The 26,510-nt window shown below is 52.3% G+C and overlaps 2 protein-coding genes across 6 annotated transcripts in view; one reads left to right on the top strand and one right to left on the bottom strand.

Moving 5' to 3' along the window:
* Positions 1–1,244: 1,244 nt before the first annotated feature.
* On the top strand, positions 1,245–12,317 carry SCN3B (sodium voltage-gated channel beta subunit 3). Its single transcript, XM_030231086.2, has 6 exons — positions 1,245–1,410; positions 2,813–2,976; positions 5,698–5,923; positions 8,388–8,526; positions 9,577–9,673; positions 10,094–12,317. The coding sequence occupies exons 1-5, from the start codon at positions 1,356–1,358 to the stop codon at positions 9,638–9,640; spliced, it is 648 nt and encodes a 215-aa protein (XP_030086946.1). The 5' UTR covers positions 1,245–1,355; the 3' UTR covers positions 9,641–9,673; positions 10,094–12,317.
* Positions 12,318–12,319: 2 nt separating this feature from the next.
* The window catches only part of GRAMD1B (GRAM domain containing 1B), a 118,923-nt gene continuing 104,732 nt past the window's right edge, over positions 12,320–26,510 (bottom strand). For all 5 annotated transcript variants that reach the window (XM_018923774.3, XM_050983482.1, XM_050983483.1 and 2 more), the window contains 6 exons: positions 25,933–26,036; positions 24,763–24,966; positions 24,529–24,619; positions 21,926–22,033; positions 20,139–20,256; positions 12,320–18,625 (listed from right to left, as the gene is read on the bottom strand). In XM_018923774.3, the coding sequence (XP_018779319.1) occupies positions 18,536–18,625; positions 20,139–20,256; positions 21,926–22,033; positions 24,529–24,619; positions 24,763–24,966; positions 25,933–26,036 (715 nt within the window). In that variant the 3' untranslated portion in view covers positions 12,320–18,535. The remainder of the gene's footprint in view (positions 18,626–20,138; positions 20,257–21,925; positions 22,034–24,528; positions 24,620–24,762; positions 24,967–25,932; positions 26,037–26,510) is intronic.

Below are 26,510 nucleotides of genomic sequence, written 5' to 3' on the forward strand. Positions count from 1 at the left end.
AATAGATTGTGCTGTGTGTGGAGCCACAGGTGCTTTAAACAGAGCACATGGAACAAAAGCTTCATTTCCCCCTCTCTGTCCACTGTGACCTTCAAAGCTGGAGGAGCCCTCCAGGGCACGGTGGCCCCCGTCCAAGGAGAGAAAGCCCAGCCTGCTGCTGGCATTAAATTCCCTGGAATCAGGCAGGAACATGAGGCAAGAGGATTTCCCAGTATTTCCCACTGTGACCTTGCAAATGTTAGTATTAAACTCATTAACAGCAGAGGCCTTTCTGTGACCCCGCAGGGATAACTCCCCCCATTTCCCCCCCCACCCCTTGGCTCTTTTTGGAGGCAGGACAGTGATGCTGGTCTGTAGAGACAGGACAAGGAGCAAGGGGTACAAATGGAAAGAGGGGAAATTCAGATTTTGGGAAGAAATGCTTTGATGTGAGGGTGGTGACAGGGCATCCAGGGAGGTCGTGGCTGCCCTGGACGCGCTCGAAGGTTGGATGGGGCTGGGTGGGAGTTGTCCCCACACATGGCAGGGGGTGGGACTGGCTGAGCTTTGATCTCCATTCCAACGCCTTAACACTCCGTGATTATGTGATATCCTCTGTGTGACGCCTCCAGCCAAGCTGGGCGCTGCCCGCGGGACCACCGGAGCCCTGGGCTTCTTGCGCTGAGCCGGGAGGAGCCCGGCGCGCCCGGGGCCGGGGGAGGCGGCCGCGCATGTGCCGGCCGTGCCCCCCGCCCGGGCTGCTCCAGCATCTTCGGCATCCTCCTCGGCATCCTCCTCGGCATCTTCCCCGGCATCCTCCCAGGCATCCGCCCCGCCGGGCGCTGCGCCTCGCAGCCCGCGCAACAAAAGCGCCGCGGCCGCGCCCCGCGGAGCCGCTCTCGGCGCGGGGCACCTGCTGCTGCTGCTGCTGCTGCTGATCCAACGCTGCTGCTGCTGCTGCTGCTGCTGCTGCTGCTGATCCAACGCTGCTCCCGCTCCGCTCCGCCCGCGCCCTGCGCAGCGCCGGCCGCGCCCGCGGAGCCGGGGAGCCGGCGGAGCTGTCCGGGCTCGGGCTCTGTGCTAGCTCCGGGCTCGGGCTCTGTGCTGGCTCCGGGCTCGGGCTCTGTGCAGGCTCCGGGCTCTGTGCAGCCTCCGGGCTCTGTCTGGCTCGGGCTCGGGCTCTGTCCGTGGTGCTGCCGCCCCCGCGGCCGAGCGCAGCCCCCGGACCGCGCCCGCCCGGCCGCTCCCTGCCCGGCCTCCTGTTGCGCCGGGAGCGCGGCGAGCGGAGGAAGAGCACCCGAGAGCACCCGAGGAGCATCCGAGAGCATCCGAGAGCATCCTGCCGAGGAGCCTGAGCGCCCGCCCGGCTCCCAACAATGGCTGCGCTGCCGCGGCTGCTCTGCGCGGCCGCGCTCGCCCTGCTGCTCTGGGGTAGGTGCTGCCATTCCCTCTCCCTCCTGGGGCTCGGGCTGGCAGGGCGCTGCTGGAAAGAAGGGAGGATGCTCCCTCCCATCCTGCCCTCCGAGTGGGGCTTTTGTTGTCGGGAGAAGGGAATTACGCTCGTGCGGAGTTGGTGTGGGTGTGAGGGAGTGAAAACACCTCCGTGCCGAGCACAAAGCATGTGCTGGTCCCTTAACCTTTGCTGTCGGTCTGGGGTTTGCAGCGTAATTTGACATCGAGTTGCCCCGGTAGGGTGTGCAGCCCATTAAGAGGTGTTTTAGTGCCGGTTTCCCGGGCAGTCTGTGTAAACTGGAGTTAATCAATCGATTGCAGCTGCAGTTTGATTCCTGCCACGAGAAGAGGTCGGGTGGTTTTGGCACATTCGATGTGCGTGTGCCTTCAGCCCTGTGTGTGGGTGCCTGTCTGTGTGTACAGATCTCGTTTCTCAGAGCAAAGCAGGCTCCAGGAGCTTTTCCTAATTTCTCCCTGGAAGCTGCTGCTGTCGCTGGAGCTGGTAGTACGGGAGAATTGGAACCAGGCTGCTTCCAGGAATAGTCCCGGGATAATACGTTGCTTGAGAGTGGTTAATGGTGCCTCAGAGGCTGGGGAGGAGGGAGCAGCCAGCAAAGTCAGCGTCTGGGCTCTGGAGACAGCCTTGGACAGGCAGAGCCCGGGATTGTTTAGCCCGGGGGACAAATGTCAGCAGGGATTTGGTCGGAGACGTGGTGCTGAAACGATCCCTTTCTGCTCCAGCGTGTGGCTTCACATGCAAGGATTTCTGTCCTCTTTGCAAGAGCAGCATTCGAGAGTTGCCAGCCTTAGCACAGCTCTGATTGGAAGCGTTTGGAGCAGGAATGCCTGGGAAATCAATAACTCCTCCTGCTGCCAATTCACTCCTGCCCAAGCCCCTTGGCTCCCAGTAGTGCCATGGAGCCCAGGGACAGGAAGGGTGCTGGACCCTCCCAGTTTTGCTAAATTAAAGCATCCAGACCTTCCAGCTTAGCACAAAGAGCGAGCTGTTCCTCCACTCTGGAATGCTGGGCTTGCCCTCATCCCAGACTGTAATTGCTGCTCCAACAAGAGCGTGCCCAGCAAGCATGGGAGGCAATGAACAATGCCTTTAAAGTGGCATTAGTTACCAGGGAAAGATGAAAGTTGTGGTGAAGCAGATGCTGGAGAGGTGAATCTGTGTGAAGTGATCACCCTCTGTTCATTATTATGAATTATTAATAGCTCAGGAGAAGGAAGCTTGGTAAAATTTGACATTTGAGACTTAATCTGTTACCAGACAGCACAAGCCATTTTCCATTAGGGACGTTCATGCCAAGATGTGAATAACTGATATCTCTCTAATTGTCTTAACACTTCTTTCTCTGCTGCTCCTCTCCCCCAGCTGGACTTTGTTCCTCAGTGTGTGTGGAAGTCCCATCTGAGACAGAGGCTGTCCAAGGGACAGACATGAAGCTGCTGTGCATCTCCTGCATGAAGAGGGAAGAGGTGACAGCCAGCACGGTGGTGGAGTGGTACTACAGGCCCAACGGGGGAAAGGATGAGCCTGTATGTGTGACTGGAACCTGAGTCCTTTCTCTTTCCTTGCTTTTCCCATTTCCACACCTGGGCACAGCACGAACTCCTGGCAGGAAAAGCTGCAATCAGTTGTTGAGGTCAAACATTTGGGTTGTAGATTAATCAATGCCAATTTCCAGTCCCATTCCCCCAATACCTTAAGGATGTCAAATATGACTGACCCTTGGTACCTTGTCTGAATAAGTTCTGCATCCCAAAGCTGTTCTTTTGGAGGTGAAATTAATAAAAATAAATCTGCAGGGCAGGATTTACTTCTTTTTTGCCTCAGAGAAAGCAGTGTTATCCCAACTGTGGGAGGATCTCTGGGAGCTGCTTTGGATCCCTGTCAGGAAAAGGTAAAATTGATTTTCAGAGTGAATCAGAATGGAAATTGGACAGATGAGGAGCAGCTGGAATTCAAGAGAGAATGGAGAAATGGAGAACTAGATAAAGGCTGAGTGCACATTTCTTTCTAGCTATTTTATCTGAGTCTGAAGCATTAAATCAGTGGCTGTGATAGAGCAGGGCCAGGAAGGATGACAAATATTCTCCTTCTGTCTGAGAACTAAAGGGCCAGGCTAAGGAATGAGATGGGGATTCACTTCCAGTGCCCTGGGGGATCCATTTGCCAGTGGCAACCCAAAGAACACCAACCATGGGTCACTGGGGGGACCACGTGGGGACTGTGGTCAGCCAGAATGTCACACTGTCATATTTGTCCTCAGCACTTCCATCTCAGCTGAGTACCCCAGGGCTTCCCAAAAAGAGCTGTTGGTGTTCACTGTGGCTGTTGTGTGGTTGTTTCCTCAGGTGGTCTGACATGCACTGCCAGTCAGGCACATTGCTGGGCATGGAGAGCCCCAGGGCTCTGTCCCATTGCTGATTTTTGTGTCCACGTGCATCTGCGTTCTGCTGTGCCTCAGCTCTTCTCCCTCTCTGCTGGAGACATTGGATTCCTGATCACTCATTTTCCTGTCTTTTGTAAAGTCACCTGATACTTGGAGGCAAAGGATGATGGAATATGAATAGCTCTGTTACCAAGGGAGCTCAGAACATCCCTGAGTGTAGCTGGAGGGGGATGCTGGCCCTGGCTCGTGCATGGTGTTGTCCAAGGGAGAGATTAACCAGCACATCCCTTTATTTCCTCACAGATCCATCTATCTATCTATCTATCTGTCTATCTATCTATCTATCTATCTATCTATCTATCTATCTATCTATCTATCTATCTATCTATCTATCTCTCTATCTATCTATCTATCTATCTATCTATCTATCTATCTATCTATCTATCTATCTATCTCTCTATCTATCTATCTATCTATCTATCTATCTATCTATCTCTCTATCTATCTATCTATCTATCTATCTCTCTATCTATCTATCTATCTCTCTATCTATCTATCTCTCTATCTATCTATCTATCTATCTCTCTATCTATCTATCTATCTATCTATCTATCTATCTATCTATCTATCTCTCTATCTATCTATCTATCTATCTATCTCTCTCTCTATCTATCTATCTATCTATCTCTCTCTCTATCTATCTATCTATCTATCTCTCTATCTATCTATCTCTCTATCTATCTATCTATCTATCTATCTATCTATCTATCTGTCTGCCTGTCTGTCTATCTATCTATCTATCTCTCTATCTATCTATCTATCTATCTATCTGTCTGTCTATCTATCTGTCTGTCTGTCTGTCTGTCTATCTATCTATCTATCTCTCTCTCTCTATCTTCCTCACAGATCTATCTATATTTACATACATATATATTCCTCACAGATCTATATATCCATTTATATTTATTCTATTCCCTCACAGATCTAGCTATATTTATATACATATATATTCCTCACAGATCTATATATCTCTTATATTTATTTCCTCACAGATCTATCTATTTTATATTATTTCCTCAGAGATCTGTCAATTATCATCATCTATCTAGCTGTCTATCTATCTTTCTATCTTCCCACAGATCTATATATCTCTTCATATTTATTCCCTCACAGATCTACCTATATTTTTATATATGTATTCCTCACAGATCTATATATCCATTTATATTTATTTCCTCACAGATCTATCTATCCATCTATCTATCTATCTATCTATCATCTATCTATCTATCTATCTATCTGTCTGTCTGTCTATCTATCTATCTGTCTGTCTGTCTATCTATCTATCTATCTATCTATCTATCTATCTATCTTCCCCACAGATCTATATATCTCTTCATATTTATTCCCTCACAGGTCTATCTATATTTTATATATATATTCCTCATTGATTATCTATATTTATATATACATATATATATTCCTCACAGATCTATATATCCTTTATATTTATTCCCTCACAGATCTATCAATATTTATTTATATATTCCTCACAGATCTATCAATATTTATATATATATATTCCTCACAGATGTATCAATATTTTTATATATATTCCTCACAGATCTATCTATATTTTATATATATATTCCTCACAGATCTATCTATATTTATCTATATATTCCTCACAGATCTATCATATTTATATATATATATATATATATATATATATATATATATATACATTCCTCCCAGATCTATCTATCCCTTTCTATTTATTCCCTCCCAGATCTATATATCTATACCTACACCTATATATATTCCTCCCAGATCTATCTATCCCTTTCTGTTTATTCCCTCCCAGATCTACGAGTACAGGAAAACAAACCACGAGTTCCCCAGCCGCTTCAGCGGGCGGATCCAGTGGAACGGGAGCAAGGACATGCAGGACGTGTCCATCACCGTGCTGAACGTCACCCTCAACGACTCGGGCGTCTACACCTGCAACATCACCCGCGAGTTCGAGTTCGAGATCCACCGGCCCCTCTTCCAGAGCTCCAGGGTGATCCAGCTCACCGTGGTGGAGGAGGGTACGAGGGGGTTTTGTGCTGCCCCTGCCCAGGGGGATCTCTTGAGATAATTACCAATATTGTGGGCAGGACCTGCCTGAGCTTGTCTGGCCCTGCTGCTGGACCAGACACTGGCACTGTGGTGTTTCACCCCAGGGACACTTTTGGCCATGGCTGGGTGGTGTTTCACCCCACAGACACTTTTGGCCATGGCTGGGTGGTGTTTCACCCCACAGACACTTTTGGCCATGGCTGGGTGGTGTTTCACCCCACAGACACTTTTGGCCATGGCTGGGTGGTGTTTCATCCCAGGGACACTTTTGGCCATGGCTGGGTGGTGTTTCACCCCACAGACACTTTTGGCCATGGCTGGGTGGTGTTTCACCCCACAGACACTTTTGGCCATGGCTGGGTGGTGTTTCACCCCAGGGACACTTTTGGCCATGGCTGGGTGGTGTTTCACCCCACAGACACTTTTGGCCATGGCTGGGTGCTCCAGTTGGGCACGTGGGGACAAGTCCAGGCCTGCAGGAGCTCTGGTGGTGCTGGGATGGAGCTTCCCCCATGCAGGGGCTGCTCCTCAGGTTTCCCTCTGTGGAGAAGCTTTAGGGCCATGGGGAAGGAAAGGAGTTGGTTCTGATGGAGGGTTTGGATCCAGAGCTTTGTTCTGGCCCACAGCCTCTGAACCCAGCCCCAGCTCCAGCAGAACTCCTGACCCCGTGGGTGCTGCTCCTTTTAACCCCGGGGAGAGGGCAGGGAAGGGACAGGGAGCCACCAGCCAGGGACAGGAGGGGAGGTCTCAAGGGACAAAGGACACCTGGATGTCCCAATGCCCCCCGGGGGTGGAGGGCATCCTTTGAATCTGCCAATCACTCAATGCCCTTCTGGAATTCCAGGACTGACAGACAGTGCTGGGAGGGGTCAGGGAGGGAAAGGAGAGGTGACTGACACACCTGGGAGGGAATCTTCAGGGGAGGGACCCGGGGTTCTGAGGTGAAGCCTGAAATCACACCACAATAGTGATGCACCTCACCGTGATTAGAAGGGGGGAAAAGGCAGAACCATTGGCCAGGGTGGAATTGTGCTGTAAAACCAGGTGGGGAAGGTTTGGGTTTGTTGCATGGCAGAGTTGTGACATCCCTGCTGCAATGGATGGTGGAGGAGGGTAGGAAGGTGTTTTGTGCTCTCACTGGCCAGGGTGACCCACCTCACCGTGGTGCAGGAGGGTAGGAGGGGTTTTTGTGGCATTTGTGGGTTCCCAGGACGAGGGAAGAGCTGAATGTGACTCTAAGTTCTCAGAAGGCTGATTTATTATTTTGCAATACTATATTATATTGAAAATGCTACACTAAAACTATACTAAAAGAATAGAGAAAAGGATACATCAGACAGTTAGAAGAGAATCATAATTTAAAAAACCGTGACTCTTCAGAGAGTCTGACACAGCTGGCTGTGATTGGTCATTAAGAAGAAAAATTCTCATACTGGGATAAACAATCTCCAAACCACATTCCAAAGCCGCAAAACAGAGAGAAACTGAAGCTCCCCAGCTTCCCAGGAGAAGAAATCCTGGCGAGGAGATTTTCAGACACTATCATGGTGACAGGGTGACCCCCTCACGGTGGTGCAGGAGGGCAGGAGGGCGTTCTGTGCTGTCACTGGCCGTGGGTGTTGTCACCCGCGGATAGTTTGTCAGGCGAGGGCTCTGAGGTTGGCATTGACAAACGCGGCTCAGGAGGGAAAACCTGTGGCTTGCTGGACGGCTGAGGCTGTTTCTGGGCACTCTCTGGCTGTGTGTGAGCGTGGGAAGGCACAGTGGGCCGGGCACAGCTGGGCACAGCTGGGCACAGCTGGGCAGGCCCCAGCTGAGGTTTCCAGCTCCTCCGCGGCTGCTCTGGATGTTACAGCCTTGCCTCTCCCTTTCCTTGCTGCCGCCCCCTCCCTCCTGGAACAACCACTCGTTCTCCATTTTGACACCAGTCTCCTGCTTCTCCTCCCTCCCTCTGTGGTGCTCCCGAGGCTTTCTGCTCCTCTGGTGTTGCTGGGTTCAGCGCTGCAATCGCGGCACCTTACAGACACTACAGGGGATTCTGCTGCTCTCTGAAGAGAGCGCCGGGAGCTCTCAGCCCTTTTGTCTGCCCTTTCCCCTCCCTCTCGGTGTTTTGATCCTTCACAAATCACTGGCGGCACAACAGAGCCGAGTTACAGCAGCGAGTGGGACACGGGGGGGAGCAGAGCGTGAGGATGAGAGCGGTGAGCAATCCCTGAGGATGTGGGGGTGGCACAGGATGCGAGGCACAGACAGGGCTGTGCCTGCTGGATCCCTCTGCGAGCCCTGCCTGTTGCACATCCCTCCCTTCTCCCCCTCACAGCCTAAAGGCACCTGGAGATTCTGGCAAGGTGGGTTAGGAAGGATGACACAAGGGTGGGAGGTGTCCATGGAGCTGCATGGAAATGATCAGGGGTTATTTCATTCTATTCACAGCTGGAGAAGATTTCACCTCTGTCATCTCAGAAATTATGATGTACATTCTGCTGGTCTTCCTCACGCTGTGGCTGCTGATTGAGATGATCTATTGCTACAGGAAGGTGTCCAAGGCAGAGGAGGCTGCCCAGGAAAACGCGTAAGTGTGGAGCCCCTGGAGGTGAGATCTGTTCTGCAAGGGCTCTTCAGGTGTCCCAGAGCTCTCAGATGTGCACAGAGCCGTGCTAGCACAGGACAATCAGGTCTAAAATTGGTGATGCTTTCTTCCTGATGATTGAATAAATCGTGTAATACTAATTCCTTCTGCCTCACCTCCTCTACTGTCAAACCCCAAGGAACTGGTTCTGTACCAGCAGGGACCTGTGCCTGCAGGGTGTCCACAATATGGGACAGACCCTGTGTAGTTTGCCAGAAATCCTCAATAAGGTCTGTGGCAATCTGACAGGAAATGAGCGACACTCACACTCTGAGATGTCCAAGGCGAAAAAGGGGATAGTTTATTTCCAAACCTCGGTATTTATAGCATTCCAAAAGTGACCATGGATTGGAGGATGAAATTGCCACCTCTCCAACCACATTGGTCAAACCAACAGTCTATCAATTCTTCTCCAGAAAGGAATGTAAACAATCATTATTTACATGAAAAGTGTGTGAGAAACTCCATTACAAAAACATAAACATCAGATGGCTTGGAAGAACTTTAGAAGAACAGGGCGACAAAGGTCAACAAAGTCAGTAGTGATTCCAACATGCTGGAAGACTGCAGGAAGACTGAACTTGGCTGTGCCATGGGCTGGTTGGTGTTTGCTCAGCCCAAAGTCCTTGCAGTGTTTAGGAGCACCCACACTGTGCCCCCTTGCCCCACACCAGGCAGGAGTGAGCCGTATTCCAGGTTTGGGCCATGTGGAGAGGCTCTCCTGGAAGGTCTGGATTCATCCTGCCCCATTCCCATCTTTCCACACACCTGGCTGGGATTAGAGCACTCTCTGTACAAAGGAAGGCTGGCTCTGTGGGATTTTGGAGCAGGGAAGACCCGGTGTTTGCTCCTGCCTGTGCCAAGGAGTTTCCCACTGTGAGCATCCACAGGTGACCTTTGTCACCTCAGAGATGCTTCCAGGCATTCAGCAAAGGTGGGTTTACCCAAGCTGGGCTTTACACTGTGTGCTTTCCTCCTTCCCTCCAACTACAGGACAGACTACCTTGCAATTCCATCGGAAAACAAGGAGAACTGTGCTGTGCCTGTGGAGGAGTAGCAGAGGGGAGGCAGCGCAGTGAGCGGCACCAAGGTGGGTCATGGAGAAGCGGTCACTCCTTGTGTCTGTCCCCCCCTCAGCTTCCTTGTGGTGGGGCTGCAGGCTCCTGGAGCGTGGCTGTGCTCCGCTGGAGCTTCCCCTCAGAAGCCACACAGGTGTCTTTAGGTGTGGGGTGTACTTGTATGGCTTGAACCCCAAACCAACACAGACCACGATGCATTTATGCTTTAGCTCTTGCTGTGGAGTTGGGAAATCTTCACTTTCCCCTGCACAAGGGCAGCTGTGCCCATGAGGACTGTGAGGGCTCTGTCTCCAAAGGAAACACGTTCTAGGAAGGAATTTGTGTGCTACAGATTAAAATCTGGATCTTTTACTCTTGTTCACCCCCGGTCAGTTCCTGTGCTAACTCCATCCTCACCCTGTGAGCTCCAAGAGGAATTGTCTCCCTTGCAGGGGCTCTGAAGACAGAAGGACCATGCCACACCAGCCAGCTTGGAGGGGAGCTCTGCGCTGTCGGGAGGAACACGGGGAAGTGTAAATTCCCTTCTATTTGCCTTGGACTCTGTACAGCCTTGACTTTGGTCCTGTGACCCACCTGAGCTGCCAGCCCGGTGCTGAAGGACTGCTCTGTGCAAGCATGCTGAGCACACGGCACAGGCTGTGGGCAGCACGGCCCCTCCCCGACTTTCAGTTCCACCATCATCACCTCCATGGCTTTGTAAATGTCACCTGTCACTTCTTAGCTGCTCTCACCACCACCTTTATTTGCTAAATGTGCTGCTTCTCCACTGCAGAGGTTAAGGGTATGTATGGCATTGCTCTGAGCTGCAGGACTGTGAACAAGGATCTCTTAGGGAGTTATTCTACCACCCACTGTGGCCCAAGCAGTTTTCTTGGTGTTAAAATAAGAAGAATTTAATTAATGAATGAAGTCACTCTGAATTTTAGGCTGTCCATGCACAAGCAGAGTAGGGTGAGGACTGTAATGCACTAAAATTGGAAATGTGTAGTAGGAAGGACAGGTCCCTGTGCCACGTTTTCTTCTGGAGGGAACTGAGAATACAGACCATTCCTGCTTTGGGAAGCAGGATGATGTAAGAATAAGAATCCCCTGTGCCCCTCTCATTTATCAGGTGTCAAAGCCCTCATCTCCTTCCACCTGGCACAGCAGGTTTGCTCCTGAGTGCAGTGGGAGGAGGAACCTGCAAAGCTGGAAACGCTGCAGGACAAAGTAAGGTATCCAGCTTTTCCTGGGAAACCCCAAAAAAGGAAGGCAGCCTCATGCTGGTAGGCAGGAGAAATAAATAGGATTCAAAGCCCTCACAGCTTAGTGAAATGGTTGCAGTTTTGTAACTGTGATGGTTCTCTGGTGCTGTAGCAGCACCATCTAGAGGGATGGACAGAAAACACCCACTTTTCCCAGTTAATCCTAATTCTCTTTTGAGGTAATTAATCACCAGTATAAATAGTCTGGATTAATCCTAAATGATCTTCTAGTGCCCAGGAATCACCCTGGAAATTCCATCTTTCCTATGCAAACTTACCTTTTCTGAGAGTTAAGCAGAATAAAAATTGTTTTCTGCCCTTCAATGCAGATCAGTTGAGCTCAACAGCTGGGATTGGAAGGGGGGAAAGGCAGAACCTTTGGCCAGGGTGGAATTGTGCTGTAAAACCAGGTGGGGAAGGTCTGGGCTCGTTGCATGCAGAGCTGTGCCACCCCTGCTGCAGTGGAGCCTGTGCTGCTTTGCCAGAGTTGACAAATTCTGCTCCACTTGTGAGTAGCTCCAAGTGCTCGTGACTCCAGGCATGCTCCCCACCCACGGAATCCCCTCTGCTTTGTTCTGCTGCTTTTTATGTGCTGGCTAAAAACCACAGAAATTACCCCGTTTGTAAGGCAGGCTCAGGCCAGATTTCCAACTGGCACTTGCTCAAAACCCTTTTTTCAGAGTGGGTGTCAACTTTAGTAAACTACTCCAGTGCAGTCTTGGTAGTAGGACTGCTCCCAAGCCCAGAGCCAAGCCTGGCAAGGGGAGCACAATTTCCAGATGAAGCACACTCACAGTCTGGGCACCAACTCCCAAAATCCTGATATCCAAAAGAGATATCCAAGAATATTCAGCTGGACGCCATCTTTTTCCCTATCCCAGTTTGCCTGGCAGAATCCTGAACTCAACAGAGGAGGGACTGGGTTGTAACTCTGGGGTTTGCAGTACTGCCCATGGCACTGAGCCCGTGGTGAGTTTGAGGACACAGCTCCAGCTCTGCTCCTCAGTCCCTGTGAGCCACAGACAACCCTCCAGTGTCATACTGTTAAATCAAAACAGGAGTGAGCCCAGGAACTTCTTGAGAGCTACCTCAGGTGGTAAAGAAGGGCCGTCCCCTTGTCCTGCACCTCCCTGAGTCCCACAGGCATCTCCTGGATGCTTTTTTTTGGACAAACCTTTCACTTTTCCAGTTCCTGCAGACAGAGGTGACCATTGGCTCGTGGTGTTCCAAGCAGGAAGAAACAGGGTGCAAAGTTCTGCTCAAGAATCTTGCAGGGGAAAAGGAGTAATAATTTAAAAATTGGTGATTCTTCAAGAGCTGGAAGAGATGGTCCTGACAAAGACTCTGTGCGTGTCGGAACGAGCGAGGAGACTCTGGAACAGGCAGGATAATAAAAAGAACCAAGAGCCACGCTGGTTGTTGGATAGATTTTTTAATTGATACCGTACTTCCATGGTACTAACTACTTACACAGAGTTTGGCTGCAGAGCCTGTACAATTCCTACATTCCAGAACGTTCCAGTATCGCTTTGAACCGCAGCTTGGTTTGTTTTTTCTTTTGTTTTGTGGTTTTTTTGTGTATTTTTTTTTTTTTGCGCACAGCGCAAAGTTTCTGACGGTTGGGACAGCTCCTAAAACAAACCCACAATCCTTCCCCCAGCCAGCCCAGAGTCACCTCAGCCAGCAGCCCCCCGCCTCCCAGGCTCTGGAGGGGCTTCCAGCAGGGAAGCAGGTGCCTGTGGTGGTTGTAGGAGCTGCTCCTGTGCCGTGCTGAGGAGAGCAGACCCTCGTTGGTCATCACTTGTGCACAGGAACCGCAGGACCAGGGTGGGGAGAACAAAACCCAGGTGGGGAGAACACGCCCCAGGGTTTTAGCAGCTTTCTCCAGCCCTGGAGCGCTGGTGGGAGATGAAATCCCACTGGAATGGTGATGTCCCAGAGGTGCCAGGCTGCTCGTGGGAGGCTGTGATGCTGCCACTGCTCTGCTGCTCCTCCCTCCCTCCACATCCAGCCCAGAGCCAGGTCGGTGCCTCCATCCCTGCTCTCCAAGGGCCATTTCCCAGGAGGTGGGAACGTGGAGATGGGGATGATGTGCACGGCACAGGCTCCACCTCCCTGCTGGATGGAGCTGTAACAGCTGCTCTCCCAAATCCCAATTCCACTGGGCAGCTCCAGAGCCCGAGCTGCACAAAGGGTTCATTCCCTACCTACTCTCAGGGTTGGGGACAGGGAAGGTGGCCTTAAACGTTAGCAATGGAATTGGCCTAAATGAGTGAGGTAACAGAAACGGCCAGAGGAGGAACCTCCCCGAGCCATGTGCAAATATAACTCCTTCAGCAGAAGGAAGTCCTTTTCCCTACTGAAAAAAAAAAATTAAAATAAAATAAAATAAAATAAAATAAAACACATTCACTTGAAGAGCACACAGACTGCAGGAGGGGAAGGCAGGCAGGGACAGCACCAGGTCAGACCATCTATGACACAGGTAATGATTGTCCAGCAGCAGAGGTGGGAGGGGACAGGGAAAAGCCATAGCAAGCACTGCACAACGTGTGGGAGAGGAGGAGCGCATGGCATGCCATGGATCCATGCTAGGAGAAGCCCATGCTGGCTGCCTGGATCAGGGAATGGCCTTGTCACAGTCACCCAAGACACGAGAGTATTTGGCCAGTGTGCACATCTGGGGAAAGAGAGGTTTTATGGCACAGAGAGACTCGTGCTAGAGAGACTGCAAAGCACAGAGATCAGAGCGTGTCTGGTGGGGAGCAGACTGAAAATCAGCACAGGAGCCACCCTGGCACAGGAACCACCCTGGCACAGGTGCTCTGTGAGCCACAGAGCTCAGAGAGCACAGGAACCACCCTGGCACAGGTGCTCTGTGAGCCACAGAACTCAGAGGGCACAGGAGCCACCCTGGCACAGGAACTATCCTGGCACAGGTGCTCTGTGAGCCACAGAACTCAGAGGGCACAGGAGCCACCCTGGCACAGGAGTCACCCTGGCACAGGTGCTCTGTGAGCCACAGAGCTCAGAGAGCACAGGAACCACCCTGGCACAGGTGCTCTGTGAGCCACAGAACTCAGAGGGCACAGGAGCCACCCTGGCACAGGAGTCACCCTGGCACAGGTGCTCTGTGAGCCACAGAGCTCAGAGAGCACAGGAGCCACCCTGGCACAGGAGCCACCCTGGCACAGGTGTTCTGTCAGCCACTTCCCTCAGGGGCTTTGGTTCCAGAGTCTCTGTTCTGCGCTGTGCTTTAAGCAAGCCCCTGCAAGTACTTTAAGTGGTGCTGAGGCTGAAAAGATGAAGCAGAGCCCAGGGGGCTGTGCCATGGGCTGTGGCAGTGGCAGCCTGGCAGAGATCCGTGGGCAGAGCCCCTTGGAGCTGAGCAGGCAGTGCAGAAAGCACAGATCTGTCAAGAGCTGGGGGTGGCAGCAGCTGCCTGGGCAGACAGGACAGAGCTGCCCCCTGAGCCAGGCCCTGCTGCTTTAAAGAGTGATTTTTAGAGTGATTTTCTGTGTGACGTGGAAGCAGACAGTTCCAGCTGCAAATCAGGAGTTTGTTTCTGTGCTCCTGGGGAAGGGAAAGGCAGCTGCTGCCTGCCAGTGCTCCTGGGGAGAACAGCTCCTGCAGCACACCAGAGCAAATCCAGAAGGTCTCCAGTACCCAGACCTAAAGTGTCTCCAGCCACTCTCTGGAAAAGAAATTTCCACCTTCTTGCACAAAGGTAAGAATAAACTCTTATGTCACTGCCAGGACAGTGCTAAGGAGCCAAGGAGGCTGCAAAGTCTGTCCTTATCTCCATCCAGGTGAGCTGCTGGAGCTGTCTGATAAGGACAAGGATTAGCATTCCAGGATTACCATTCCTAGAGGGGAACTCCCAGCACCTGCCCTGTTATCTCAGAGGCAGCTTTGTGCCTTCAGGGCTCCAAACCCAGCACAGCCTTGTGCTTTGAACCCTTTCCTCTCCCAGCCCAGGCTCCTACTGCCCTAGAGATGTTTCCTGTGCCTAAGGTTTCTGCTTCTGGTTTAGAAGCAGCCAAGCAGGGTCAGGTGTCACCCAGGTGTAAATGCAGCCTCTGTGTCACACAGGCAGCTCAGGGGACAGCAAAGGCACGTGCCTCTCCTCTCCTCTCCCAAAGGACTCCAGGGAGGCAGGAAGGGCTCAGACACAAGCCAGTGTCAGTCAGTATGAGCTCACAGCACAGTCTGGTGGCTGAAGAGTGCCTGGAGTGCAGAGCACCCAAAAGCTCTTTATCCTTCCACTGCAAGTGCCTCTCTGCCTTTATTTCCCACATTTACTCCCTGGAGGGTGCAGGCCCAGCAGTGCCCCTGCCCTGGGCAGTTCAGCACCTGGAATCACCTGGGTTTGGTCCCTGAGGGCCTTCACAGGCAGAAAGCTCTGGTTTGCACTCAGGGGATGCCTGGCTGCACAGCACTGAGGCAGGACTGCAATCCACTCAGCCCAGCTGCCAGAGCTCTCAGATAAGCTGGGATAAGGTGTGGATTTATCAGGGGTGAGGCTGTGCCAAGGTTTGTGTCACAAACTGGTGGGTCAGAGCCTCCTGCTCCCCCTTCTCCCTCCTCCCAACAGGAAGCACCTTCCTTGGCAGGAATTAGGCTCCAAGCTGTTGGAATTGCTTTTGCATGCTTGGCTGGGGAAATGCCTTTTAAAAAACAAAAATAATTTTTATAATGCCTGTCGTGGTGGTTGTTCAGATCCTGCAAATCAAACCCCAGCAGAGGTGCAGGTGGAAGGGTCAGGCTGGGAGGGGAAATGCACCTGGGAAGAATCCAGGGGGATTTCTGGTGAGTGAGCAAGGGGAGAAGCCAAACCCTGCTGCTGGGAGCCAGCCTTGGCTGTGAGTGCTGGGGAAGCACCACCCTCTGTAACACCAGCCAGGCCTCTCACTGCCAGCAAGTGCTACTGATCCCTCCAGGAAATGGAATCCAGAATTGGCTCTGGCTCCAGCAGGAATTCACCTGTCAGCTGGGACTGCTCAGGGGCAGCTGATTCCTATCCCAGCCCTCCAGAGGAAGTGAAAACACTCCAAGGTTTTCTTTAAACCCTCAGTGCCTTGAGACCTTGCTTTCCCCCTTTTTGTTACTACTGTGAGAGATTAAGAGGCAAAACAAGAGTGAGAACCCCATCCAGTGGGAAAAAGAAATCACTAAAAAAACCCAAAGCCCTGAGGCCTCCAAGGGAAACCTCCCTCAGTGTGAAGGACACTGCAGCACCAGGTTCTGCTCAGTGCCCCTGCCCTTGTGCTCCCACTGAGGGATTTCACATTGCTGAGCGCCAGGAGAGGTGTCCAACAATTAAAAAATATTTTAATGTGCAGGTAGGACAAATATCAGTGTTGGGATTGCTACAGCTGCCTGGCCTGATTTAACAGAGCTTGTGCAGTTCTGTCTCTGGAGCCCAACCTAGGGAACATCCTGAGCCTGCAGCTGGAAACCTGAACAGGAGAAAGGAGTCAGGGGGAGAAAAAGGGCTCCTTGCCTCCCTGACAGGGAGAATGTGAGCAACAAACACTGATCAACAGCATTATCTGTGACCCTCTCTGGTTTCTCTGCCTCCAGGTGGAGGAGACCCCACATTCCAGGTTCCCCTTTCACAGTGGGCTCTGTCCTGGACCCCTCTGTGCTGTCCTGCTTGGTGCTTTGAAATTAAATTCTAGAAGAGGGAAATGCCAGCAGCAGGGGAATTCTGTGTGCTCAGTAATTGTGGGAGGGAGTAAGAGGGGGAAGGGGGACTCTGGGGCAGTCTGGCAAGTCACAGTGGGGAAAATGAGCCCCAGAATCCCTTCCCAGGCCCTAGCACCTCATTTTCATGGTACAGCAGCCTCCCTGGAAAAAAGCCAGGGAGCAGTACAGTAGTCAGCAGCATTAAATTCAATAAATAGTCATAAATAGCCATTACTCTCTGGTTTTCCCCAGCTGGAGCTTGCTTTCACAGTCTGAAATGTCCTTTTGATAGCCTGGCTCCATCCACGCTCCTGCACATGGGGTCTGGTGTGGGGCATGGGGAGGAATCAGCAGGTGACTCCTGCATCCACTGGGAAGTGGGAGCTTGGAGGGCTTTCCTCAGGCTGCACTGAGGATATTCTGTGCTACAGAGACCAATTATCCATGCTGGAGGAGCCACACCTGCCCCATCTCCAAACTGCAGCTGCCCCCCTCCTGCCAGCCAGAAGGTGGAAAGATCCCAGTGCTGGACAAGGCACTGGCACTCCCCTCACCCACCTTGGCTGGGGAAGAGGCCAAAGCCTTTCTGAAACCCTTCAGGAACCCTGCATCCCCTCTCCAGTCCCAGAGGAGTCTGTGCACTGCACAGCACTGCCAAGCTGCCCCTCTTCCCCATCTGGCTGCTCCTGGAGTCTGGAATTGTCCCCAGAAGAGCAGAAAATGCACACTGGCTTTTCCTAGTGCTGCAGCTGAGGGGACACCCCCAGTGCCTCACAGCCAGCTCTGTCCTGCCACCCTCTGCTGGGCCCTTTTGCCTGTCCTCCCTTGGTCCCTGTGTCCCTTCCTGACCTCTCCTGGATTTTTGGAAGCCTTGTTGCCCCACGGATGCAGTCACACAGATATCCACAGTGATGGCTGTTGCTGCACAGATACAATTATGGAAATTCATCCCAGGCAAGGAAAGGAAGCTGCTGCTTTTCCTCCTTCTTCCCCCACAGATTTTACAAGACAAAGGCTGGGTGAACAAACAGGAGAGAGATTTGCTGAGCTGGGTAGTGGGAGTGCTTGCAAATCAATCCTCATTTGGGTTTTCTGTTTAAACCTGGGTGGTGATGCCAGCACCGATGCAGACCTGCAGCACAGGGATGGCTCAGTGGCAGGGGGCCAAGCACAGGGACAGCAGAGAACAGGTAAAGGGGACACTGTCACAGGTGTGGCACACGCCTGGCAGGCAGACACTGCCCTTGCTGTCACTGCAGCACAGGGGGGGTGTGGAAGGGATTGCAGCTGGGTCAGCTCTGAGCTCTGCTCTCTGAGCCAGCCTGGCTGCCCTGACAGCAAATTCCTGCTCCCAGGAGGGGCCTGAAGGGGGATCTGCCCTCCCCAGAGCCACAGCAGCTCCCCCTCCTCTCCAGAGCAGCTCTGGAAGGGATTGGCAGTGATTGCCAATCCCCTGTGGGCAGCAGGGTGAGGGAGGTGACAGTGACAGTGTCCTCTTGGGAGATAGCAGAGCACAGCAGGGACCTCCATGCACAGGGAGGGGATGGGGATGGGCAGGGGGGGCCACTCACACTGATGCTTCCCTTTGAGACAACAAAAACAGAACGGACAGACAGACAGACAGGAATTTTACAGAGGAGCAGTGCACGGGCCCAGGGAGCAGAGCTGGGCACGGCCCTAAGCACACCCCAGTGCTGGGAGAGCACAGCCCTCCCACACACACACCCCACACTCCCAGAGCCCCTCCAGTTCAGCCAGTGTTGGAGGTCACTCCTTCCCCTCTTTAGGCTTTTTTTTCTTTTTTTTTCTCTTTTTTTCTCTTAAAATCTGTATATAATATATATATTTATATCTGTATATATATATATATTTATATATATATTTATATATCCTATTTACACATATTGCACACCGTCCTCTGGCCTCCTGCATTCCTGCCTGTCAATGGAAACGTTTCCTTTTCTCCTCTGGATCTGACCCGAAGTCCCGGGACCCGATGCCATTCTGGAGATTTATCAGAGAATCCTTCATCTGCAAGACAAGAGATTTCTCCACTGTGGTGAGGAGAGAACTCTGGGATTTCCTTTTTTCCCAAGTATTGATACCATAATTGTGGTTTCGGGAGTGGGAGTCAGGCCCATTCAAAGCCCCAGAGCAGAAGTGAGGGGGGGAGGATCAGGGCTGGGGACTGGGAATGTGGGGTAGCACCCGCCAGGAGAAGGGCTGAGCAGAGCACAGGGTAAGAATGAACTCCTGTGTGACCACCAGGACAGTGCTTGTTGTGGTGTAAAGTTATATCCTGTCCCTCAGCTGTGACTACTCCCTCCTTCCCTTCCCTTTTCCCCCTTCCTGACTGCTCTCTGTCAGGTTCCACATTCCAGCAAGGGCCTCGTGGGATTGGCAGCAGTTCCAAAGATGCTTCTCAGCCCTGGGGTCATTGGCCTGTCCAGGTGTCCCTGTCCCCTGAGACCCTCCCCCTCCCACCTGGTTGGTGGCTCACCTGTCCTCTCCCCCCTCCCTGTGGGTTTATAAGGCACTGGAACCATGTGGTTGGGATTCTGTTGGAGCTGTTACTGAGATTCAGAGCTCTGTCACCCTGGAATAAACTCTGGATTTAACCCTCCGGCAGAACCCGCTCTCTTTCTCTTCACCATCACCTGAACTTTTCCACCAGAGGTAAACTGAGTTTCTACTGTGCCTGGACTCATTCTGAGTGCCCGACTGCAACCTCCAGCCAGCCAAGGGTGTCTCTGAGGTGAAACATCCCCAGCAGTCACCTCTAGCTCAGTGCAATCCATAGTGCTGAGCAGCCCAGGAGGCTGGAGGCTGTCCTTACCTACAGCCAGGTGAGCTGCTGGAGCTGTCTGATATGGACAAGGATCAGCATTCCCTAAGTTCTCTCTCCTTAGGGGAAAGCAGCTCACACTTAGGGACATGTGAGGAAGCTGCTCTCATTCCTGCCTTGTGCTCTCAGCAGCCCTTTGTGCTTTTTAGAGAGCACACCCCAAAATTCCTGGATTTATGAGGAACAAGCTTTAATTTCTGGCTGTGTTTTCAGCAGCCCTGTGTGCCTTTTAGGGAGCACACCCCAAAATTCCCGGATTTATGAGGAAGCACCCCTCATTTCAGACTGTGTTTTCAGCAGCCCTGTGTGCTTTTTAGGGAGCACACCCTGAAATTCCTGGATTTATGCCACAAGAGTTCGTTCTCTTCCTCCCTGAAAGCTGCTGTAAATCCAGGGTTCAGCTCAAACCAGTTTGCCCTCTAAACTGGGATGACAGATTGGATACCACACGTGCCCACATGAGGTTTTTGGCCCTGCAGGGCTCTCTCCTTGTCGTGCATGGACCCTCTGATGGGAGAGAGCAGCCGTGGCCCCGTGACAGCCCCTGTGGGAGCCACCAGCAGCAGGGGCTGGGTCTAAAGGAGCTGGCACACCTGAGGGGCTGTGGTGGAAGCAGGAGATGCTGAAGGATGGGGAGCAGGACTGGGAGGACACAGTGACACCCTGGTCACAGCCCTGCCTGCAGCTGGGCAGTCTCACCTGGTCCAGGAGCATCACGGAGGATTTGATGATCTCGCGCCACTTCTGCAGCTCTGAGTCGTGGTACTTCTGCTGGGACTCCAGCAACTGGGCCCACTCTGTCTGAGACTGGGGTAACCTGCCACAAACACAGGCAAGGCTCACAAAATCCCACACTTTGTACTGAGACTTCTCTTTCACACAATCCCAGAATGATCAGGTTGGAAGAGACCCTAAAGATCATCGAGTCCAGCCCAGCCCAACCCCTCACCCAAACCCTGGCACCCAGTGCCACATCCAGGCTTTGTTAAACACCCCCAGGGATGGGGACTCCACCACCTCCCCGGGCAGAACATTCCAGAACTTTATCACCTTTCTGTAAAAACCTTTCCCTGCTCTCCAGCCTGTATTTCCCTTGGCCCAGCTGGAGGCTGTGAGCTCTGGGTGTGTCAGTGCTGCTGGAGACAGAGCCCAGCCCAGCTGAGCACAGGCACCTTTCAGGAGCTGTCAGAGGGATGGGGGCAGCCCTGAGTCTCCTTTGCTCCAGGCTGAGCCCCCCCAGCTCCCTCAGGGGCTCCTCTCAGGGTTTGTGTTCCCAGCCCCTCTCCAGCCTTGCTGTCCCTTCTGGGTGTGCTCAGTGTCCCAAGGTCCTTCCCGAGCTGAGGGCCCAGAGCTGGGCACAGCACTCCAGGTGTGCCCTCACCTGTGCCCAGGGCAGGGCAGAGTGACCTCCCTGCTCCTGCTGCCACTCCATTCCTGAGCCAGGCCAGGAGCCATTGGCCCCCTTGGCCACCAGGAACTGTCTGACAAGGACATGTCCAGCCTGCTGTGACCAGCACCCCAGGTCCCTTTCTGCCTTTGCTTTGAGGAGTAGCTGCTCCTGCTCTTTTTTCCAAGCCTTTCCCTTCAGGCCCATCTGAACCCCCAAAGCAGAACTGAGGGCAGGGGAATCAGGACAGGTGGAAGCATTCCAGGTGCTTGGATGGGTTCAGGTGCTCCCACAGCAATCGGGGCTGCAACACAAAAATCACCCACGTGGAGCCACCCACGTAATTCCAGCACTTGCACATCACACTGTGCAACCAGGATGGAAGTTCTGTACTTAAACACTATTGTAGTAGGCTAAAACTCACCAAGAGCACCAGAGAAAGATAAAATCAAAATCTATAATCACCCAAAGTATCTATTTGTGGGGAAGCAACAGGGATGGTATGGGAAGATAGTAATTCCCTTTCCTAAGGAGGAAAAGCGACACAAATAGGGCAAAAAATGCCAGCTCAGTGGTAGCACATGGCTATGAATGCTTGAAGTGTAGCAAGGGAGAAACTGGGACTGCAGAAAAGGGACACAAGGGGGCAAAAACACCTCAGAAAAGTGGATTCAGGATGTTCTCAGCCTCTAAAAATAGACCAGAGACCCTTCAAGCAGAACATCTGGATCCAACCTTCCAAAACAAACCTGACACACCGTGTGTCCCAGGCCCGAATTCTCCTCTGATCCAAAGGGATCATTCTAAGATGCTTCCATCCAGAGGGAAGTGTGGCCATCAAAGGAGGGGAAGTGACCCCCTCAGCCCAAAATTGCTGAACATTTATTCACAGAGCATCCTCTGTGGCCTTAACTCTGCTCTTCAGCTGCGGGTGAAATGCACACGGGGGAAATGCACACGAGGGAAATGCACACGGGGGAAATGCACATTTCAGCTTCACCTGTTTAACCCAAAAGTGAGAGCCCAGAGCTCTGGTGTGACAGGAAAGCCTCTGGCACCCCCCAACAACCAAGGGGAGCCCCATCAGGTGTGGCTGTACCTCTCCTGCAGCCTCAGGCCCTGCCACGCCGTCAGTGTCTGCGTGGTGTACTCCAACATCCAGAGCTTGTAGAACAGCATCATGTTGAGAATGACCAGCAGCACCAGACTGCAGAGAAAGGAAGAAAAGCACTTCAGGAGCATTCCACAGCCCACTGCCTGCCAGGAGCACCTGGGACAACACCCAGACCTGCAGGAAGGTGTCTGAGGCTCAGTCCATGCTGTGAGTGGGGATTTAATCTGAGTGAGCAGCCACAACTTCACCTCGTGGAAGAAATGTGTGAGCCAGGAGGACAGACAGACAGACAGAACAGGCTGGGTGAGTGGATGTGCTGAATGCAGAGAAAGGGAGGGAAATGGGAGAGTAAAGAGGTAAAAAAAGAGAGAGACAGTACCTGAAACAGATCCTAATGGGAGCAGGGAAGAGAAAAGACGGAGCAGCTGCAGGTTAGAAACAGAGTGACACGAACTGGGCAGGGAGGGGGAGGCTCAGACAGCGCAGGGGGAAGGAGCAGAGGGGAGAGAGGCAGGAAGGACAGACAGGGATCTGTGAGCCTGCACTGCTGGTGAAGCTCCCTCAGCACAGCTGAGCTCCTGGGGACAGCAGGTGGCTGTGCAGGCATTGACACACACACTGCTCACATCCAGCATTCCCAGTGAGGCACTGACACACACACTGCTCACATCCAGCATTCCCAGTGAGGCACTGACACACACACTGCTCACATCCAGCATTCCCACTGAGGCACTGACACACACACTGCTCACATCCAGCACTGCCCATTCCCAGGGAGGCACTGACACACACACACTGCTCACATCCAGCACTGCCCATTCCCACTGAGGCACTGACACACACACAGACACACACACACACACACTGCTCACATCCTCCTCTCCCCATTCCCACTGAGGCACTGACACACACACAGTGCTCACATCCCCCATTCCCAGTGAGACACACACACACACACACACACACACTGTTCACATCCCCCATTCCCACTGAGGCACTGACACACACACACACACTGCTCACATCCAGCACTGCCCATTCCCACTGAGACACTGACACACACACAGACACACACACACACACACTGCTCACATCCCCCACTCCCAGTGAGGCACTGACTCACACACACACTGCTCACATCCCCCATTCCCAGTGAGACACACACACACACAGACACACACACACACACTGCTCACATCCCCCATTCCCCATTCCTACTAAGGCACTGACACACACACACTGCTCACATCCTCCCTTCCCCACTCCTACCCCAGCCCTGGAACACCCCCCAGCCCTGCCCTGCCCTGCCCTGCTCCTCTCAGCCCCACCACGCAGGGTGGGCATCTCTGCTCCTCCCCAGGAAGAGATTCCCCAATGCCAGGCTGGTGCCTGGCTCTGAATAGTGCAGCTATTTTGCTGGAAGAATGGCCCACTATGACCAGTTTGGTCAGGCAGATGGCAACTGGCCAGAGGAATGTTCTGGAAACACCACAGAGGGCTCTGTGACCCCAGTGAGGCTGTCAGGAGCTTGGCACAAAGCTTGGGCACCCCTGCTATGTTCTCATCATGACAGCTCCTTACACCACCTCATCCATCACTGCCTGGGTGCTGCTGCAAAGCTCTGCATCTGTGCCCCCCCTGGGACCAGGGGACACAGAAAGGAGCTCAGCCTGAGCTGTCACTGCAGCCCTGGAAGCCCAGCTGCTCCCCACCTCTCTGAAAGCCAGCTGGGGCTTAAGGAAAAGCTGAGCCCAAGTCAGAAAAGCCTGGATCACTGCTTTAGGCTGCTCTGCTCCACAGCACCTGCCCAGAGAGCACTGCAGCACTAAATGAGGCCTGCTGTGAGCCCAAGGGCAGAGGAACAGTAAAAACTGAGTTTAGGAATTAAACTGAGCCACAGGGACGTGAGGAGCCCACTCCCAGCTCAAGACCACCAGTCCTGAAAGGTGTGGCAGGAAAGACCCAAAGCAAACAGTTCCTGCTGCTGAGCTGATGAATCCCTCCAGTCCCTCATGCTTCAGCTGTTTCTTTACTTACTGAGCAGAAATCATCTCTCAAGGGTCCAGCTGCTTTCTGGCTCTACCTCTCATCTAAATCACTGCCCAGCACCAGACATGAAAAGGTTTTGCCTGACCAGATGTGACAGAATCCTCACAGACACTGAGTCCTGCTGGGGTAGCCCAGTGACTCCCAGAGAGCTCTGCACAGTCACTGTCCCTCAGAGCAGCTGCTGTGTCAGCAATTCAATCACTTGTTTTAAACTACCCACACACACACAGGCTCTATGTGTCATTAAAAACCTGTAAACTGCATCCCTGATGTAAAAAGATAAAGAAATGAAATGTTTATACTTGTTGGATTTCTTCTCTTGTAGGTATTGACTCCTCTCCTTGCACTGCTGCCCCTGTCCCGACTGTCACTGTCCCAGACAGGTCCCAAACCTGCCTTCAGGACTCCCAGATCAGAGTTTGGCCAAAACAAGGGCAAAACCCAGGGGAGGGGAGAGAAGGGAGAACTCCAGGAGCACAGATAAACCGAAGGTGTTTAATGCTGGCTGGGAAGGAGAGCAGAAAAAAATCATCACTTACACAAAGCTGATGACAAGGAGCAGCTTGGAGACACTCTGCAGGTGGAAGCCACTGGGGCTCTCCTCAGGGATGTGCCGGGTCTGGGTGGAACCTGGGGAGATGGGATGCATTTGGGATTGGAAACAGGGAAGGGCACTCCCTGATCCTCCACCCACCCTCCACTGACCCCAAACACCCCAACCCTCTGTGACCAAAGCCCTGCTTGTCCCCGTCCCCGAGGCCGTGGCTGCTCACCTGCCACGTGCTTGATGCGATGGGCAACCTCCTCATCCGTGGGGGTGGTCACGGGGCTGAGCACCTCCTCCAGGTGTGGCACCCTCAGGTGGGCGTGGGCGCGTTTCCGCCGCCGCACCGTGGATTGCTTGCTCACCTTCTCTTTGGGGGATTGTCTGTGCACCTCAGCCAGGTACGTGCTCTCTGTTTTGGTCAGCTCGCTCTCTGCAGCACCAGGGGGGAGCATTTGGTAGAGACAGAAAGGTTTAACCCCTCTGCTGTGATGCCTCAGGATTTCAGCTTTTAGAATTTTCACATGTTTGTAACCCTGCAGTTCTTTAGTGCAGAACTCCAAACCCCACACTCAGTGGGAGCTGCTGCTTCCCCATTTGGGGCAGACACAACAATTCCTCTCCAGGATTTCAGCTTTTCTATTTTCCATCTATTTGAAACAGATGATATTATATTTAATACTAATACTAATGTTACTACTTCTACTACAACTACCAATAATAGTAAATTATATTTAATAATGGTATATTATTATATTTTCCATCTATTTGCAATCCTGCAGTTCTTTAGTGCAGAACTCCAAACCCCACACTCAGTGGGAGCTGCTGCTCCCCCATTTGGGGCAGACACAACAATTCCTCTCCAGGCCTGGCAGCCAAGGACACCTCACTGCCTCAGGGCCCAGAGATGGGAACAAAAGGGAGTTGGGGCAGCAAACTTGGGGTCAATGCCTTCATTAGCTGGAGCTGGAATTGGCAGATTCACCCCCAAAATGCAAATGGACCAAACTTATAAAAGTGTGAAACCTGTGACCAATTCTCCATTTTGGATGGGTGGTTTTGTCTGCCCTAAATGTCCCTGAAGGCCCTTCAATAAACAGATCTGCTTTTAAGTCCCCTAATTTTGCCTGGCCTCTGTTTTTAAGTAGCCCCAAAAAAGACATCAGCTGGGCCAAAGAAGCTGGCAGGGTCTGAGGGATCTGTGCTCCACATTCCTCACACCTTTTACCAAAATTTGACCCCAAACTGCCTGACAGGAGCAGGGAGCAGGGTTTGCTGTCCTGATTAATTCCAGCAGTAATTATTGCAGCTGTGGTAATATATTGTAAGGTCCCCCAAGGGTGGCTCAGGCTGCCCACTCCCAGGGAACCACGAGTGCCACTGTCACTGCCACTCTTACCCAAGTGACGGAAATAATCTTCCAGGCCGCTCCAAAAATTCTTCTCAATGAAGGATTTCACCAGCCCCCAAGGCTGCTTCCTGTAGCGTAATTCTGTGGAAACCCTGTGAGGAGGAGAAGCTCACTCATTCCCCTGGGGCTGCTGCCTGGGGTGATGTCAATTCACAACCTTTGTCGGTGTAAATCCAGGAAATAATCATGTACACTTTTATTTCTGGAATGCTCTCAGCCCTCCACGTTTCCAGAGGGGAAGCACTGCTGGAAACATCCTTCCAAAGGCAGGAAGAGCCTCTCCCAAGAGCACTCCAGGGCCATTTGGCAGACATTTGGATTGTCAGTACTGAAGTCACACGGACACAGCTTTGCCCAGTACCCAGTTCCTCTGTTTAGTCCCAGAAGTTCACCCTATGCATATCCCAGATCCTGTGCTTATCCCAGACCCTGGATTATCCCAGACCCTATGCATATCCCAGACCCTGACTTACCCCGGACCCTGGATTATCCCAGACCCTGTGCTTATCCCAGACCCTGTGCTTATCCCAGACCCTGGATTATCCCAGACCCTGGATTATCCCAGA

The sequence above is a fragment of the Serinus canaria genome, chromosome 24 (assembly GCF_022539315.1).
Source record: "Serinus canaria isolate serCan28SL12 chromosome 24, serCan2020, whole genome shotgun sequence".
In the NCBI taxonomy this organism is placed as follows: domain Eukaryota; kingdom Metazoa; phylum Chordata; class Aves; order Passeriformes; family Fringillidae; genus Serinus; species Serinus canaria.